General features: G+C 57.5%; 2 protein-coding genes and 1 long non-coding RNA gene across 15 annotated transcripts in view; 2 read left to right on the forward strand and 1 right to left on the reverse strand.

The window, feature by feature from the left end:
- SH2B1 (SH2B adaptor protein 1) lies at positions 1-10907 on the forward strand. Of its 10 annotated transcripts, none has more exons than XM_063612010.1 (10): positions 1-327; positions 2567-3588; positions 3886-3987; positions 5574-5665; positions 5776-5951; positions 8487-8690; positions 8896-9107; positions 9240-9411; positions 9872-9971; positions 10149-10907. In XM_063612010.1, the coding sequence occupies exons 2-10, from the start codon at positions 2650-2652 to the stop codon at positions 10165-10167; spliced, it is 2016 nt and encodes a 671-aa protein (XP_063468080.1). In that variant the 5' UTR covers positions 1-327; positions 2567-2649; the 3' UTR covers positions 10168-10907. The 10 variants fall into 10 exon arrangements, with proteins under 10 accessions (XP_063468080.1, XP_063468079.1, XP_055154248.1 ...); XM_063612009.1 differs by having other exon boundaries at positions 186-327; positions 9240-9464; XM_063612011.1 differs by lacking the exon at positions 1-327 and adding an exon at positions 411-509 and having other exon boundaries at positions 2288-3588.
- Positions 10881-15952, reverse strand: part of LOC134731729 (uncharacterized) — a 5762-nt gene continuing 690 nt past the window's right edge. The window contains exon 2 of one of the 2 annotated variants that reach the window (XR_010114238.1): positions 10881-15819. This is a non-coding gene — a long non-coding RNA (uncharacterized lncRNA). The remainder of the gene's footprint in view (positions 15820-15952) is intronic. The other variant, XR_010114239.1, reaches the window with a different exon arrangement.
- Positions 15379-15952, forward strand: part of ATP2A1 (ATPase sarcoplasmic/endoplasmic reticulum Ca2+ transporting 1) — a 25667-nt gene continuing 25093 nt past the window's right edge. For all 3 annotated transcript variants that reach the window (XM_063612004.1, XM_055298263.2, XM_063612005.1), the window contains exons 1-2: positions 15379-15496; positions 15811-15828. In XM_063612004.1, coding sequence (XP_063468074.1) covers positions 15379-15496; positions 15811-15828 — 136 coding nt within the window. The remainder of the gene's footprint in view (positions 15497-15810; positions 15829-15952) is intronic.

The following is a 15952-nucleotide window of genomic DNA, read 5'->3' on the forward strand; positions in this document are numbered from 1 at the left end:
CGCGTGCCCCTCCGCAGCGGGGCCGGCGCTCTAGGCTGCAGCGGGCCGTTCACACAGCCTCATCATCTCGCTGGTTTCCGGTGCTCGGCGGCTACTCTAGCCCTCAGCCGGGCCCTGGGACTCTATCCCCTAAGGCAGCTTCTCTATGGTCGACATCGCCCCTTTGTCCCGAATTTCTTCCGGGAGGACGCTCTGGTGGGATCCAAGCCCTTCCCCCGCTGCGTCTGTGGTCGCTTTTAGGTGCAACTGGAGAAGGCACTGAAGCCCTACGAGATTCACACCGTCTTCGGTCTCCCGGGGTCGGCGCCGAGTGGGAGGATGGCGGAAGTAAGTATGAAGGTGCCCTTCCCTCCCGCCGCTGTTCTCTATGGTCGCTTCCTTCAGCGACGGGAAAGGGGGTCCTGGCGCTTGCGCGGAACCGGGCTGGGCGCTTGTCGCGTAGTGGGTGGGGGCGAAGGGAGCGGGAGCCGCCGCCGCCGCCGGAGCTAACCGCGGGGACCGAGATGCAGGTGGGACCGGAACCGGAACCCCCCTCTTCAAGTGCCTCTTCCCTCTCCGCGACCCGGCCCTGGCGCCCGAGAGGATCCCTGGGTGGGGGTGGGGGTGGGCGTGGAGGGCCGGGGGCTGGAGGGGCACTCGGCCCCGGAGAGTGCAGCAGACAGGGCTGGCCCCGAGGCGGATGCGGCCCCGGAGAATGGGCGGCTGGGGGATGTCCAGGGAGTAGGGTCGGGTCGGAGTGTATGGACCACCGGGCCCGGAGGGTCCGAGCCGAGAGCAGAGCCTGCACCCTCCACCACTCGCCCTTCGGGAAATATCAGAACTGAGCCAGGAGGCAGGTGCACCGGGAAAATGTGTCTGAGTCCTGCTTGGCAGAAGAGAAACTGAGTCACCAGCTTAGGAGTTGCAGGGTCAGCGGGCCTGAAGGGGGCTGGGTCTGTCTGCGGTGCAGAGGGTTGGGTGGGCCTGTGTGAGCCGAGGTGGCCGCTGGCTGGAGATTGGTCTGCATTTCTTGGCTGGGTTCCCCCGTGCTCCATGACTCCTGCATCTCCTGACTGTTTCTCGTTGGTTTGGAGTTGTCCCTGCGGTTGGTGCCATCTGAGCTTGTAGGGTCGAGGCCCAGGAGAAAAGGGAGGGTTCGCCGACTTACAGCCTGGCTGTAGGTTTGAACAGGAGTCTGAGGTCGCTGAGGGTTTGGGAGACTTTCCTGAGCTGCCCTGGCCCCAGTCTTGGGGCTGTCACCTTCCAGTATTGCGTAGGGGGAGGAGCGCTAACAAAAGAGCCAAGGGTTGTAAATTCCACACCCAGCTCTGCCACTTTCTAGTTGTAAGACCTTGAGAGGGCTCCTTTCTCTTAATTTCTCTTTTAGAAAATTGGAACTATAATATTCTTCTCCCACATGAAGATAGTAACAATGGTAGTCGTTTAGCGGATGCTTACTTTGCGTTCAGCGCTGACATATCCCATTCCATGTAATTCTCTCAACATTTCGAGGGTGGAGGGATCATTAGCTCACGGAGGCCCAGAGAGGACGTGGAATTTGTTCAAGATAACATCGCTCATAAGGTGGCTGGACTGGGTGCTCATAAGGTGGTTTGAGCCCTGGTCTGACTCAAGTCCATGGCCTTAACCAGAAGGCTAACCTGCCTTTAGGGCATACTCCCCAGTGGGAGAAGAGGAAGGTGAAAACTCATAGGGCCCCAGCTCTCCATGTGATGTTTTGTTCACGTGAGGCCAGCAAAGACTTGACCTGACCCAACCCAGTTTCTCCTCTGGGGCCCCTGCGGCCTCTGGCCCCAGACTGAAGGGATACCAAAGAAGTGGGCTGCAGCTATTTCAAATCTCCTTCACGCAGTGCGTGGGTGCTGGACTCTGGGGTCAGCTTTCAAGACAATTACTGTTTTGGTCCGTCATGCATCCATCCTCATTAATGAATCGGCCCCCTCCGAAGAGCTGGACCCTAAGATGTGTGAGGCAGGCTCTCTAAGGTCTAGTGTCCCAGCTCCCCTCTAGCTGCCTGTGAGCTGGGGCGGTGAGGTGCTATGGCTGAGGCTGGCCCAGCCGGTCCCTGGGGACAGGGACTATGAAGTGGGGAAAATAGTAGACTTGGAGTTCTGAAACTTTTCTGAGCTTCGGTTTCCTCATCTGTTCGAGAGGTCTTTGAAACCTCTCAGGGAAAGGTAAGATAACCAAGTGGGAGCCTCTAGAATGGTCATGGGAAGTGTGACATGAATATTGGAGGATCCGACATAGAGAAGGGGGGGTGATCTGGAAAAGTTCTCTTTTTTAGGGGGAAGGTGCTCCAAAGCCCTCTACCGCTGGATCCAAAGCTAAGGAAAGTGGGGGCAAATGTGGCAGGCTCGGGGCAGGTTAGACGCTGGGTAGCCAGTTGGCTGGGGCCTGCAGGGTGCCAGGATCTGGGAGAGGGAAGGGAGGTGTTGGGCTCCCTTTCCCATTGCTCTCTGCGGAGTCTGAAGTAGGGTCAGATGTCTCTGGCTGGGGGTGGGATGCAGCCTCCAGTGCACCCTCAGCAGTGACCCTCGTGTGTGCCTCTCTCTTCCTTCCGCAGCTGCTGCCGCCCACCCCTCGTCTTCTGGCCACCTCCCTTTTTGTGCCCCGCAGGCTCCCCCTCTCCACCTCCTGGGGCCCATCATGAATGGTGCCCCTTCCCCAGAGGACGGGGCCACCCCCTCGTCTCCCCCGCTGCCCCCACCCCCGCCCCCTAGTTGGCGGGAGTTCTGTGAGTCCCACGCCCGGGCTGCAGCTCTGGACTTTGCCCGCCGTTTTCGCCTCTACCTGGCCTCCCACCCCCAATATGCGGGGCCCGGGGCCGAGGCTGCCTTCTCCCGCCGTTTTGCCGAGCTCTTCCTGCAGCACTTTGAGGCCGAGGTGGCCCGGGCCTCTGGCTCCCTGTCGCCACCCATCCTGGCTCCCCTGAGCCCTGGTGCGGAGATTTTGCCACATGACCTGTCCCTTGAGAGCTGCAGGGTGGGTGGGCCCCTGGCTGTGCTGGGCCCTTCTCGATCATCTGAGGACCTGGCCGGCCCCCTCCCTTCCTCAGTCTCTTCCTCCTCTACAACCTCCTCCAAGCCGAAGCTCAAGAAGCGCTTCTCCCTGCGCTCAGTGGGTCGCTCCGTCCGAGGCTCAGTCCGTGGCATCCTGCAGTGGCGGGGAACCGTTGACCCTGCCTCCTCGGCTGGGCCCCTGGAGACCTCATCAGGCCCCCCAGTCTTAGGTGGAAACAGCAACTCCAACTCCTCTGGTGGGGCTGGGACCGTTGGTAGGGGACTGGTCAGTGATGGAACGTCCCCTGGGGAAAGATGGACTCACCGTTTTGAGAGGCTGAGACTCAGTCGGGGAGGGGGCACCTTGAAGGATGGAGCAGGGATGGTGCAGAGGGAAGAGCTGCTGAGTTTCATGGGAGCTGAGGAGGCAGCCCCTGACCCAGCCGGAGTGGGCCGGGGAGGAGGGGTGGCTGGGCCTCCTTCAGGGGGAGGAGGGCAGCCTCAGTGGCAGAAGTGTCGCCTGCTGCTTCGAAGTGAAGGAGAAGGAGGAGGAGGAAGTCGCCTGGAGTTCTTTGTACCACCCAAGGTGAGGCCCCTTGGAGGGTAGGTGACTGAGAGCAAGTGAGAGAGTGCTCAGAGTGGTCACAGTCCTGCAGATAAGCTCTGGGGTTTACCAGCCCATGGCCTTGGTGTCGCTCACTTTTTGTTGGTAAAGCTGGCTCCTGGCTCTGTGTTAGCAGCTGCGGGCAGGACTGAGAAAGCAGTGTGACTGCCTTTTGTCTAACTTCCTGAGGATGTAGAAGGAAAGATGAATGTCTGGAGGGAAGGGAAGAGTGGTCTTTGCAAACCAAACACCCGGATCTGTTTCTTTCTCCTGACCTAGGCCTCTCGGCCCCGACTCAGCATCCCCTGCTCTTCTATCACAGACGTCCGGACAACCACAGCCCTGGAGATGCCTGACCGGGAGAACACGTTTGTGGTTAAGGTAGGAATTCAGCTTCCCACCTGCCTGCAGTGCTTGTGTTAAGGAGAAAGCCCTCAGCGCGTTTAAGTAAGTGTCGTCGCCAAAAGGAGGTATATATATGTGTCCAGTGCCTTGAGAGTGTGTCCCTGGGGCTGCAGCTTTTCTGGGATAGGGGAAGACAGGGAAATGTTCTTACTCTCAAAAACAATGCCTCCACTTCAAAGAGAACTGTGGGGTTTTTGTTGTTGTGGTTGTTTTAGAGAGACAGGGTCTCCCTCTTTCGCCTAGGCTGGAGTGCAGCAACCTGATCATAGCTCACTGTAGCCTCGTGTAGCCTCGAACTCCTGGGCTCAAGTGATGTTCCTGCCTCAGCCCCCTAAGGAGCTGGGACTACAGGCATGTGACACCATGCCTAGCTAATTTTGTTATTTATTTACGTTTGAGATAGAGCCTCGCCCTGCCGCCCAGGCTGGAGTGCAGCGGCGCGATCTTGGCTCACTGCAACCTCTGCCTCCCGGGTTCAAGCGATTCTCGTGCCTCAGCCTCCTGAGTAGCTGAGATTACTGGTGGCGTGCACCACTATGCCCAGCTAATTTTTTTGTATGTTTAGCAGAGATGGGTTTTGCCATGTTCGGCAGGCTGGTCTCAAACTGGCCTCAAGTGATCCACGCCCCTTGGCCTCCCAAAGTGTTGGGATCACAGGCGTGAGCCACTGTGCCTGGCCTTATTTTATTTTATTTTATTATTTATTTATTTTTTTCAGACAGTCTCGCTCTGTCGCCTAGGCTGGAGTGCAGTGGCACAATCTCGACTCACTGCAAGCTCCGCCTCCCGTGTTCATGCCATTTTCCTGCCTCAGCCTCCCAAGTAGCTAGGACTACTGGCGCCCGCTACCATGCCTGGATAATTTTTTTGTATTTTTAGTAGAGACGGGGTTTCACCAAGTTAGCCAGGATGGTCTCGATCTCCTGACCTTGTGATTCGCCCACCTCAGCCTCCCAAAGTGCTGGGATTATAGGCGTGAGCTACTGCGCCCGGCCTATTTTATTTTATTTTATTTTTATTTTGTATTTTTTTGAGACGGCGTTTCACTCTGTCTCCCAGGCTGGAGTTGAAGTGGCATGATCTCGGCTCACTGCAACCTCCACCTCCCGAGTTCAAGTGATTCTCCTGTCTCAGCCTCCCGAATAGCTGGGACTACAGGCGCCTGCCACCACGCCTGGCTAATTTTTGTATTTTTAGTAGAGACGGTTTCACCACATTGGTCAGGCTGGTCTTGAACTCTTGACCTTGTGATCCAACCTCCTTGGCCTCACAAAGTGCTGGGATTACAGGTGTGAGCCACTGTACCCGGCCCCGCCTAATTTTATTTTTCAATTTTTTTTGGCGACAGGTTCTCACTATGTTGCCCAGACTGGTCGAACTCCTGGGCTCAAGTGATCCTCCAGAGGTGCTGGGATTACAGGTGTGAGCCGCTGTACCCGGCCTCCAGAGAAAATTCGAATGCATCTTGTTTTTAGACAGCCTACATACATTGTTCTCATTAGGCGTCGATTAAGCCTCCTCCCTGCCCCTGCCCCAGCTGAGGCGTCGTCTCATCTCTGTAGGTGGAAGGTCCCTCCGAGTATATCCTGGAGACAGTGGATGCCCAGCATGTGAAGGCCTGGGTGTCTGACATCCAAGAATGCCTGAGCCCAGGGTGAGGAGCCTGACTTCTGTCGCTAACGGACATAGCCTGGGGTTGGGGAACAGCCTTGCGCCTCTCACCTGGTGGCTTTCCTCCCAGCACCATCTTCCCTGTCTCTGCAGACCCTGCCCTGCTACCAGTCCCCGCCCCATGACCCTCCCTCTGGCCCCTGGGACCTCATTCCTTACAAGAGAGAACACAGACAGCCTGGAGCTGTCCTGCCTGAATCACTCGGAGAGTCTACCCAGCCAGGACCTGCTGCTTGGACCCAGCGAGAGCAATGACCGCCTGTCGCAGGGTAAGGGTGGAGCCTTAGAGAGCTCGGAGCCTCGGAATCTGCCATGCGGGGCCCCTGCTGTCAGGCACCATGCCCTCTCCAGACTCCACTGTGCCCCCATCCCTGTTTTCCAGATGCCCCACCCCAACCCCACCAAATGTTGGTCTTTTGTCCCTGAACACAGCCACAGTTTGCTGTTTAGAATAATCGTGACCCCACGCAGTCCCCAAGCAAACCTTAGCCAGCCTTCTGCGCCCAGCCTTGTCACTTTTTCAGTCAGTGTCCTGCCAGCCACCACTCTGGCTGGAAATAATGGTTGTTTTCTCCAAGCTTCTGGAACACTTTGTAGAAATCTTTATTTTGCTCTTACTCTGCATCTCTGTGTCTGTCAGGGGCAATCACATTTTCTCTTGCCTCCGTACTTTTTGTTCTGACCAAACACACATACCCAACCCACACACATAAACACGCAAAGATGTGTCACCCGGTCCCAACTCGTATTTCCAGGTTCGGCCTCCACTATAGCCTTTTCTCCTGACCCTCCGTTCTGAGTTCCAGCTGCACAGTGCCTAGCACACAGGCTGTATTCAGTGAATGAACACGTGAATCATGGAATCTTAGATCTAGAGTGGACCTTACATCTCATCAGATCTCAGTAGCTAAGACCAGGGAGAGGACATCTGAGGGTCACTGAGGAAGACAGGGGCTGTGCCACCCTATTTCCCAAGCCATGCTGTCTGTGCACCACACGCCTGTCTTCTGAGCACTGCCTGCCTATGACATTTGTGTAGGCAGTGGCCTGCTGTTGGACAGACTTGGAGGATGGCCCTAGTGCATACCTGGCCCTGCTGTGTGTCCTGGGCCAGGATGGGGTAGCTAGGCTGCCTGAGATGAGCTCCTTGTCCTCTAGAGGCTTTCAGCTGGGTTGACATCACTCCCCGTAGAAAGCTTAGTGTCCCCTGAGCAGCACAAGCAGGAAGCGCGTTGGGAGCTCGGGAGGAAGAGAGCAGGGGAAGGTGGGAGAGACAGGGACTGCGACCCTGAGGAGAGGAGAGGACACGCCTGGGGACACGAAGGGCAAGAGCAGAGACCTGTGGGGAGGGCCCAGGATATGGGGACAAATTAGATGGGATAATTGGGTTAAAGTGGAAGAGACATGAATACAAGGTAAGGTAAAGCTCAAGTTGGTGTGGGTTGGGGGAGTAATAGAAGGAGCATCTTTGATGCCTCTTAGAGTTAGGGGCTTTGTCCTATAGTTCAACAAAGGACACCTTTTTTGTGTGTGTGTGTTTTAAATTTTTTTATTTTTAAAAAATTATTGTTTGTGTTTGTTTGTTTTTGAGATAGGGTCTCGCAATGTCTCCCAGGCTGGAGTGCAGAGGTGCAATCACAGCTTCCTGCAGCCTTGACCTCCCTGGCTCAAGCCATCTTCCTGCCTCAGCTGCTCAAGTTGCTGGGACCACAGGCGTGTGCCACCACCACACTTAGCTAATTTTTTATTTTTTTGTAAGAGATGAGGTCTCACAATGTTGCCCAAGCTGGTCTTGAACTCCTGGGCTCAAGTCATTCTCACATCTCGGCCTCCCAAAGGGCTGGGATTACAGGCGTGAGCCACTGTGTCCAGCTAGAATTGTGTGTGTTTGTGTGTCTGTTTTGAGACAGAGGCTTGCTCTGTCGCCCAGAATTCTGTGTGTGTGTGTGTGTGTGTGTGTGTGTGTGTGTGTGTCTGTTTTGAGACAGAGGCTTGCTCTGTCGCCCAGAATTCTGTGTGTGTGTTTGTGTGTGTGTGTGTGTGTGTGTGTGTCTGTTTTGAGACAGAGGCTTGCTCTGTCGCCCAGGCTGCAGTGCGGCGAAACAATCTCAGCTCACTGCAACCTCCGCCTCCCGGGTTCAAGCAATTCTTCTGCCTCAGCCTCCCAGGTAGCTGGGATTACAGGTGTGCACCACTAGGTCCAGCTAATTTTTGTATTCTTAGTAGAGATGGTGTTTCACCATGTTGCCCAAGCTGCTCTTGAACTCCTAACCTTAAGTGATCCTCCTGCCTCAACCTCCCGAAGTGCTGGGATTACAGGTGTGAACCACCACGCCCGGCCCAGGACTCCTTTTGAATGTCAAAATATTTGAGGCAGCTGGGCACGGTGGCTCACGCCTGTAATCCCAGAGCTGAGGTGGGCAGATCACTTGAGTCCAGGAACTCAGGGCCAACCTGGGCTATTACATAGCGAGACTCCTTCTCTACAAAAACATGCATATATATATTTAAGGCATTCTACCCTCCGTTTCTGCAATAGTCTTTTAGCTGTTGATTCAGAAAAAGATGGAGACATATTGGGACTTTAGGACCTCCTTGCAGTAATTCTGCAGTCCCTCAGCAGCGCAGGAAGCATCAGTTAGGAGCCATTGGTAAAAGCATCAGGGGTCACTACCCACAGAGCTGTTTGGCATCTTGGCTAGTGACTGCACACGGGGTAGACTACTGGTGAGGAAATGGGCCCAGGACAGTCCTTTAGAAGAGGAATTTCTTGGGTTCTCAGCTTTGCCCTTTTTTTTTTCCAGGGGCATATGGGGGCCTCTCAGACCGCCCCTCGGCATCCATCTCCCCCAGCTCTGCCTCCATTGCTGCCTCCCATTTTGACTCGATGGAACTGCTTCCCCCAGAGTTGCCCCCCCGCATCCCCATTGAAGAGGGACCCCCAGCAGGGACAGTTCATCCCCTCTCAGTCCCCTACCCTCCCTTGGACACTCCAGAAACAGCCACAGGTACCGGAGGTGTGAGTGTGCACGTCTCCAGGCCTGGGTGCCTACCTTCCTGACCACCTCTCCTGGGATCCCAAGGGAGCTGGCTTAGGGGAGTTGGGGATGCATGCGGGGAGCAGGCGCCTTGAGGGGAAGGCAAGGCTTTTTTCTCCCAGGATGGGGAGGCTGCCCTGACACCCCGGTTTCCCTCCCTCTCTCCTTCCTGAAGGGTCCTTCCTGTTCCAGGGGGAGCCAGAGAGCGGTGAGGGGGACCAGCCCCTCTCAGGGTATCCTTGGTTCCACGGGATGCTCTCTCGGCTCAAGGCTGCACAGTTGGTGCTGACTGGCGGCACTGGCTCCCATGGTGTCTTCCTGGTGCGCCAGAGTGAGACAAGGCGGGGTGAATATGTCCTCACCTTCAACTTCCAGGGCAAGGCCAAGGTGAGCCACCCTGTGGGAAAGGCTCTGTTCTGTGCATAGTTGGCAGTGGGGTGGGAGAGCGCTGCCAGGGGAGGTGGTTTGTACCTGGCAGGGCCTTTGGCTCCTACCTCACCTCCCCCATCCTTCCCTCAGCACCTGCGTTTGTCGCTGAACGAGGAGGGTCAGTGCCGGGTCCAGCACCTGTGGTTCCAGTCCATTTTCGATATGCTCGAGCACTTCCGGGTGCACCCCATCCCTCTGGAGTCGGGAGGCTCCAGTGATGTTGTCCTTGTCAGCTATGTCCCATCCTCCCAGCGACAGCAGGGTGAGCAGAGCAGGTCTGCAGGGGAGGAGGTGCCCGTGCACCCAAGAAGTGAGGTGTGTGTGCCAGAAAGATGGGGCGGGGGGGGCTATGACAAGGAGAAGCTTTGCTTGGGAGAGCAGGGTAGAGGAGGCTGCTGTGCCTCGGGGTTTGGAAGGGAAAGAAACGCGTTGATAGGACACAGGAAGGCAGAAGGCTCCTGGCCTGAGCCGGGGCGGCAGCTGAGAGGTGGGCGGGCGCATCCCCATTCCATCGGATCCTCTGTTCCATTGTCTGTCTGTCTCCTGGACCCATCCTGGCCTTGTCTTTGCCCTCCGTCGCAGCCTGGCCTTGGGCCTGCCCTTCCCGGAGACGCTCGGTCTGATCCCCCTCCCTCCTCCCTCAATGTCTCATGTCCCTGTCTGATCTCTCCCTTTCCCCTGCCCCACCGTCCCATCTGTCCCCACGTTGCCCCTCCCCCCAGGCCGGGAGCAGGCTGGGAGCCATGCGGGGGTGTGCGAGGGAGATGGATGCCACCCCGATGCCTCCTGCACCCTCATGCCCTTCGGAGCGAGTGACTGTGTGTAAGTGTGGTCCTCCTCTCACCACCGCCCATGATCCATCTTCCATGGATGGGGGGTTGCTCAGGAGATGGGATGTGGGGAGACAGCCATGCTCCTGGGGGGCTGAGTGAAGGGGAGGCCATGGCAGGAGCTCACCTGCCTCCACAATCAGTCTGTTTTCTTACCATTCCTATCCAGAACCGAACACCTCCCATGACCCACCCCAGCCCCCTGAACCCCCTTCATGGACAGATCCCCCACAGCCTGGGGCAGAAGAGGCGTCGAGGGCGCCAGAAGTGGCGGCAGCAGCAGCCGCAGCAGCCAAAGAGAGGCAAGAGAAAGAGAAAGCGGGCGGTGGAGGGGTCCCGGAAGAGCTGGTCCCCGTGGTTGAGCTGGTCCCCGTGGTTGAATTGGAAGAGGCCATAGCCCCAGGCTCAGAGGCCCAGGGCGCTGGGTCTGGTGGGGATGTGGGGGTGCCCCCAATGGTGCAGCTGCAGCAGTCACCACTAGGGGGTGATGGAGAGGAAGGGGGCCACCCCAGGGCCATTAACAACCAGTACTCCTTTGTGTGAGCCGACCCCACCCGCTCCACCCTTTTTAAGCCCCCCAGCCCTGCTTGTTAGATTGGGCTGGGTAGGGACAGAGGAGGCCAAAATCCCTCCCCCATGCTTCCTGACCCTTGTCAGCCAAGGGCATCTTCGATGGTACAAGCAGAGGCTCGGGAGAGGCTCCCGTCACACACTACAGGTCCCTTCCCCAGGGCAGGGGATTTGGGCTCCGTGAGCTCCTTGAGGGGCTCTTCTGGTCAGCCCCACCCTGGGGGCCATTTCCCCATTAACTACCCCCAGCCCGAGGCAGGGCGAGGGGGAAGGGCTGTCAGTTACATTAAGGTGGTTGTTGTTGTTGTTTTAAACAAAATGGAGAAGCATAAATAAATAAAAAGGTTTATCTCGGTTCTATCGTGATGGCTATGGCCAGTGTTTGCTGTAGGGACTGGGGACAGTTGGGTTGGGAAGGCAGCCCACTCAGTGCCCACAGGCCAGAGGGCTGGCCCAGGCTGAGTCCCCATCGCTCTGCAGTGCTGTGCTTTCGGGGCCATCCCTGTCTCTGACAGCCTTGTTTGTGGAGCACTAAATGATGCTCTTGGGGTCTCCTGCAAGTTTTTGTCATGGGACGGTGCTGTGAATGGCAGGCATGGTGATCTCCAGCGGCCCTTCCTGAGTTATGGCTTCCTACCCTAGAGAGAGCTGGCAGCAAGAGATGGGGGGCATGGTGGCTGTGCTGGAAGAGATTGAATGTGGCAGTCACAGAGTAGCCACAGAGGGGCCCAATGCCCCCCCTTCTCAGAGCCAGGCTGGAGGGTGGACGGCAGAGAGCGCTAGCTTCTGTCCTGGCCTTGCCACTCACTGGCCTGGGCAAGGTGTAGCCACACCGGGCCTGAGCATCCTCATCTGTGACATGTGAAGTTTCATCTTGAGTCAGAGCTGCTGACATGGTTTGCTTGGCCTGGACATGGTGTCCATTTGAGTTTCACATTAAAAATTCAGATCGCAGGCTGGGTGCGGTGGCTCACACCTGTAATCCCAGCACTTTGGGAGGCCGACGTGGGTGGATCACCTGAGGTCAGGAGTTCGAGACCAGCCTGACCAACGTGGAGAAACCCCGTCTCTACTAAAAATACAAAAAATTAGCTGGGCGTGTTGGTGCGCACCTATAATACCAGCTACTCAGGAGGCTGAGGTAGGAGAATTGCTTGAGCCCAGGAGGCAGAGGTTGCTGTGAGCCGAGATTGCACCATTGCACTCCAACCTGGGCAACAGAGCAAGACTCTGTCTAAAAAAAAAAAAAAAAAAATCACTGGCTTCTCTTAAAAATCAGAAGATCCAGCTGTGGGTCCATTTCCACATCTGCCCCATCCCCACCAGCTCACTTTGCTCCCTGGGAGGGCCTGGCCCTGTGGGCATTTGAGTTTATAACACCACCCCCATTGTGGCACACCCCTCCACCCCGTTAAACACAGGCTCTGCTCTTGGAATTAGTCTTCCTGATCCGCGGCTGTGCCCTCCAACAGAGGGCACCCCTGGGCTTCCTAGCTCTGGGGGCAGTGGGTGCCAACAAGGAGGGGCCTGGGGCTGAAGAATCCCACCTGCTGAGCTCGGCCCTCTCCCTTCCCCGCTGTCCAGCTCTGCCTTTCAGCATCCTGCCTCACTCCCTGCCCAGGCAGCAAGGAGCCCACACCCTCATGCTCCTCAGCCTCAGCCCCCACCTCCAGGAGGCCCTACCCACGCTCATGACCTTGCTATTCTGGGCCTTGTGTCCTGTTGGGAGATGGACAGGAGACAGCTGGGCTTCCAGGCCACCCAGGCGGGGGGCTAGCCGAGGGAAGCCTGCTGGCTCTCCTGCTTGCTCTAATTCCTGGGGCTCCCCAAACCTTGGCCTCAGGAGACTGGGGATAGGACCGGCCTTGAAAGGGGGGGGAAGCTTTGGAGAGCCGGGTGCTGTGTTCTTAGTGAGATGGCCAGTGAAGGCTGTGGCGCCCCGGGGTAAGCAGGGCCTGATCCCCTCCTAATCTTCCAGCAGCAACTGGTGCTCTGAGGCTCCCCCTCCCCCCAGCACTGCCAGCCTTCAGAGACCTGCCTTCCAAAGATGGGCAAGGGAGGGGGACCAGGACACCCACCCACTCCTCAGACCGGCAAGTCTTGGCTGTTGGGGCCTGAGAGACTTTCCCTCTAAGCCTTTCTTTACAGATGGTTAAACCGAAGTTCTGCACTCATCAGGGACTGGCCAGGCTGTCTTCGTGTCCCATGCTTGTAGCTCCAGCCCTCAGGTGTGACAGGAGGATCACTTTCCATCCCTGGGCATGGAGACCCCTGTGGGAAGGGATCCCCGAGGGCGCCTCTGGCTCAGCCTCCCTCCGTGGCAGTTCACACCCACAGCCTCCCCAAGAGCGGCGCTTCCGCAGCTCCTGGCCCTGGCCGGTGGCTTTCCCTCCCTGGCTTGTTTCCCCCTCTGGGAAGCCGGGGGAGGTAGAAATGCATAACTTTAAAGGCCTGTTCTCAGGAATGTGTTGCCAAGCCTGCCCCCTGCCCTCTGTCTCAGGCTCTCGACTCCCTCAAAGCTGCCCATCTCTCCGTCTGCCCCTCTCCATGTTTGGGCATTCCCACTGCTGTAAGACAGTAGCCCCTGTCACTCCTCCAGGTGCCAGTGGGGAGACACCGGCCAGCGCCAAAAGCCTTGGCGGGTGTGAGCCTGAGTCCAGCGGAGACGGTGGGTGCTGGGCTAGGTGGAGGTGCCGGGGGCTGTGTCTCTTGGAAGAGAGGCTGCTAATTAATGCTCTCCTGCACCCCCCATTCAGCCCACTGTCCCCCACTCCCCTCAGGTCACAGCAGGACTCTGCTTCAGGGGATGGGTTTGTTGGAACTGTGAAAAGGAGGCGGGAAAGAGCACCTTGTCCTCAACTCACCCAGGAGGTTTCGCTTCACCCAAGTCCAGGCAGAAGGGATGCATCTGGGAGGCTGAACTCTCAAGTTCCATCCACTCCTGCTGCCATCCCCCTCCCCAAAAGTGGGGGCCTCCGTTTTCTTTGCTCTGCTGTTTCCTATTCTGTCCTCTGCTTCGGAGTTTGAGCCCCAGAATGGAAAGCAGCCTTAAGAAGCCACACTTAGGAAGTCCACACGCCTCTGCTCATTTCAGGAAACAGGCCTAGACGGAGGACAGACTTGAGCCCAGGGCACCAGGCCCCTTCCCCTCACTGACCTTTCACCCTGACTGTCATCCAGCCTCTCTGCCTGCCTGTCCTCCCCCTCCTGCACCCCTGGTACCCTCCCTCGGCTCCTCCAGCAGCTGCCCTGGTGGTAACCAAGAGACGCCCCCATCCTGGAGCAGGGGTGGGGAGGGGCAGCTCAGAGCAGCTGCTTCTCTGAGGAAGCTGACACCAAGGCCAGCGTTCAGCAACAACTTGTGGCTTTGCACCCAGCGCCGGGGTCGCCGCCCACCTGGCTCCCTGCTGTCCCTCTTCCCCACTGCTCCTCTCGGACTTCCCTCTGACCCTGGTGGCTCTGTGTCTCTGCTCCGTTTCCCCCTAGGTCTAGACATCTGTCCTCATTTCCCCCAGACCTGTCCCCAGAAGTCTACCCTTCCCCATTCCTTTGGTCGGGAGCCCCTGCTTGGTCCAGCTTCCCCAGGCCCTGACACCTTTCTGTGGGGCCTGCCCAGCTCCTGGGCACACACAGCATGGGCCTGATCCTGTTCCCCTCGTGCACAGATGCAGCAGGGCAGAGTACAGTGCAGACCACAGGCCTCTGGGGCTGGCCACGGAAACCCCGTTGGTTAGAGCACAGTGTGGGATGAGGTGGCCCTCAGTGCACGACTTGGGGTGACCCCTGCCCCCATCCTGAGACAGTTACCCCTCCCCCTCTGCCATCAGCACATTCTGCAGCCTCTTGGGTTACTTGGCTGCCTTGGTGTCCCATTTTCTTGGGGGGGGTGGGGATTCCCTATCCAGGATGGGGGGGCCCTGAGGGTTCTGTTCCCAGAGGCTGAGTTAGAGCGATGAGGAAGGGGGGGCAGTTTTGGGGACAGACAGGCAGTGCTGGCTTTGCTCACCAGGGCCTGGACACTAAATCCCTTGTTGATGGCTGTGGCAACCCCTCCCTAGGGTAAGGTTACCATCTTCGGCCCTGTCCCCTTGACTCTCTCCCCTCCTCACTTCCCCTTGTCCCTCTAGGAGCCACTTCCTCTAGCCCCCAAAAGGTGTTCTCCCTTCATCAGTCCCCCAAAGGCTTGGGGTATCTCTGCCACTGCTTCAGCAAACTGGGTGAGGAGGAAGGAGACTGCGGCAATGGAAAGAGGCTCCAGGCAGATGAGGCAGGAAGGAGGGTGTGAGGAAAGGGACAGGTGAGGCCGGGGATGGAAGAGGGCTCAGGGAAGAACTGGGGGGATGAGTTTGGAATGGGAAATTCAATGCAACTGGGGAAGTCGAGGCAATGGGGGGGTGGGGTCAGTAGCAGATGACAGAAAGTGAAGTCTCTCCCTACCCCACTTCCCTGGGGCTGGGGCTACCTTTGCGTCCCTCATGAGTGACATCTCAGGCTGCAGCCCCACTGTTCCCCCTCTGTCAGCAGAAATATCTCTCTTTTCTGACCCCTCCTGCTGGAGTCTCAGCCAGCCAATCCCTGATCTGGAGGAGGGGGGAGCCCGGCCTCCCCCTGCTCCCTCATAAGGACCAGCTGGGGACCGGGGGGTGGCCGGCTGCTCAAGTGGGACGGGGGTCAGAGCTTTGTGGAGGGAAGAAAAACCTGGAGGGGGCAGGAGAGTGAGAAGAAGAAACCCAGGCAGACAGGCAGTTGGACACACTGAGGAAGACCCCCCACGAGTGGGAAACCCCCAGAAGGAACACACCGGCCCCGGCCCCCAGGAAGGGAGCGCAATGGAGGCCGCTCATGCTAAAACCACGGAGGAATGTTTGGCCTATTTTGGGGTGAGTGAGACCACGGGCCTCACCCCGGACCAAGTTAAGCGGAATCTAGAGAAATACGGCCCCAATGGTAAGTGTCCCTTGGAAGAAAGGCTGGTAATTAATGCCCTCCTGCACCCCCAAAACACACGCACACGCATGCACGCGTTTCTCCCTTCAGGGTTTCTTAAGGAAGAGCTGGGCCGTTGTCCAATGCTCGCAGGGGGAAGAGGATACTGAGAAAACAGAGTCCTGAGATCCAGAGATTTGGGAGGTTTTAATGGGATGACCTTGATGAACCTCAAGGTGGCCTGATTCTCTTACCTTAGCCACAAAGTCTGGGGTGTAGGGGGCATGAGGCTGAACCCCAAATGAATCTGTCCTTTTCTTCTTTTTCCTGGGTAGAGCTCCCTGCTGAGGAAGGTAAGTTACTGAAATCCCTGAACTCTCATAAATGACCACCCCCCACCCCGCCCTGTCCCACTCCCTCCTCCCTGCCTCTTTAGATTCCTTGAGCAAATACCCCTTCCCAAAAGGCAAATCTCCC

Source organism: Symphalangus syndactylus, chromosome 11, assembly GCF_028878055.3.
Source record: "Symphalangus syndactylus isolate Jambi chromosome 11, NHGRI_mSymSyn1-v2.1_pri, whole genome shotgun sequence".
NCBI classification, from domain to species: domain Eukaryota; kingdom Metazoa; phylum Chordata; class Mammalia; order Primates; family Hylobatidae; genus Symphalangus; species Symphalangus syndactylus.

What these genes read in the sequence shown, in the direction of transcription:
- SH2B1 (XM_055298271.2), top strand. Translation starts at nt 2,650, where the DNA reads ATGAATGGTGCCCCTTCCCCAGAGGACGGGGCCACCCCCTCGTCTCCC. An exon ending in AGAACACGTTTGTGGTTAAG is followed by an intron (nt 3,988 to 5,573) that starts GTAGGAATTCAG and finishes TCATCTCTGTAG; the next exon opens with GTGGAAGGTCCCTCCGAGTA. An exon ending in CAATGACCGCCTGTCGCAGG is followed by an intron (nt 5,952 to 8,486) that starts GTAAGGGTGGAG and finishes TTTTTTTTCCAG; the next exon opens with GGGCATATGGGGGCCTCTCA.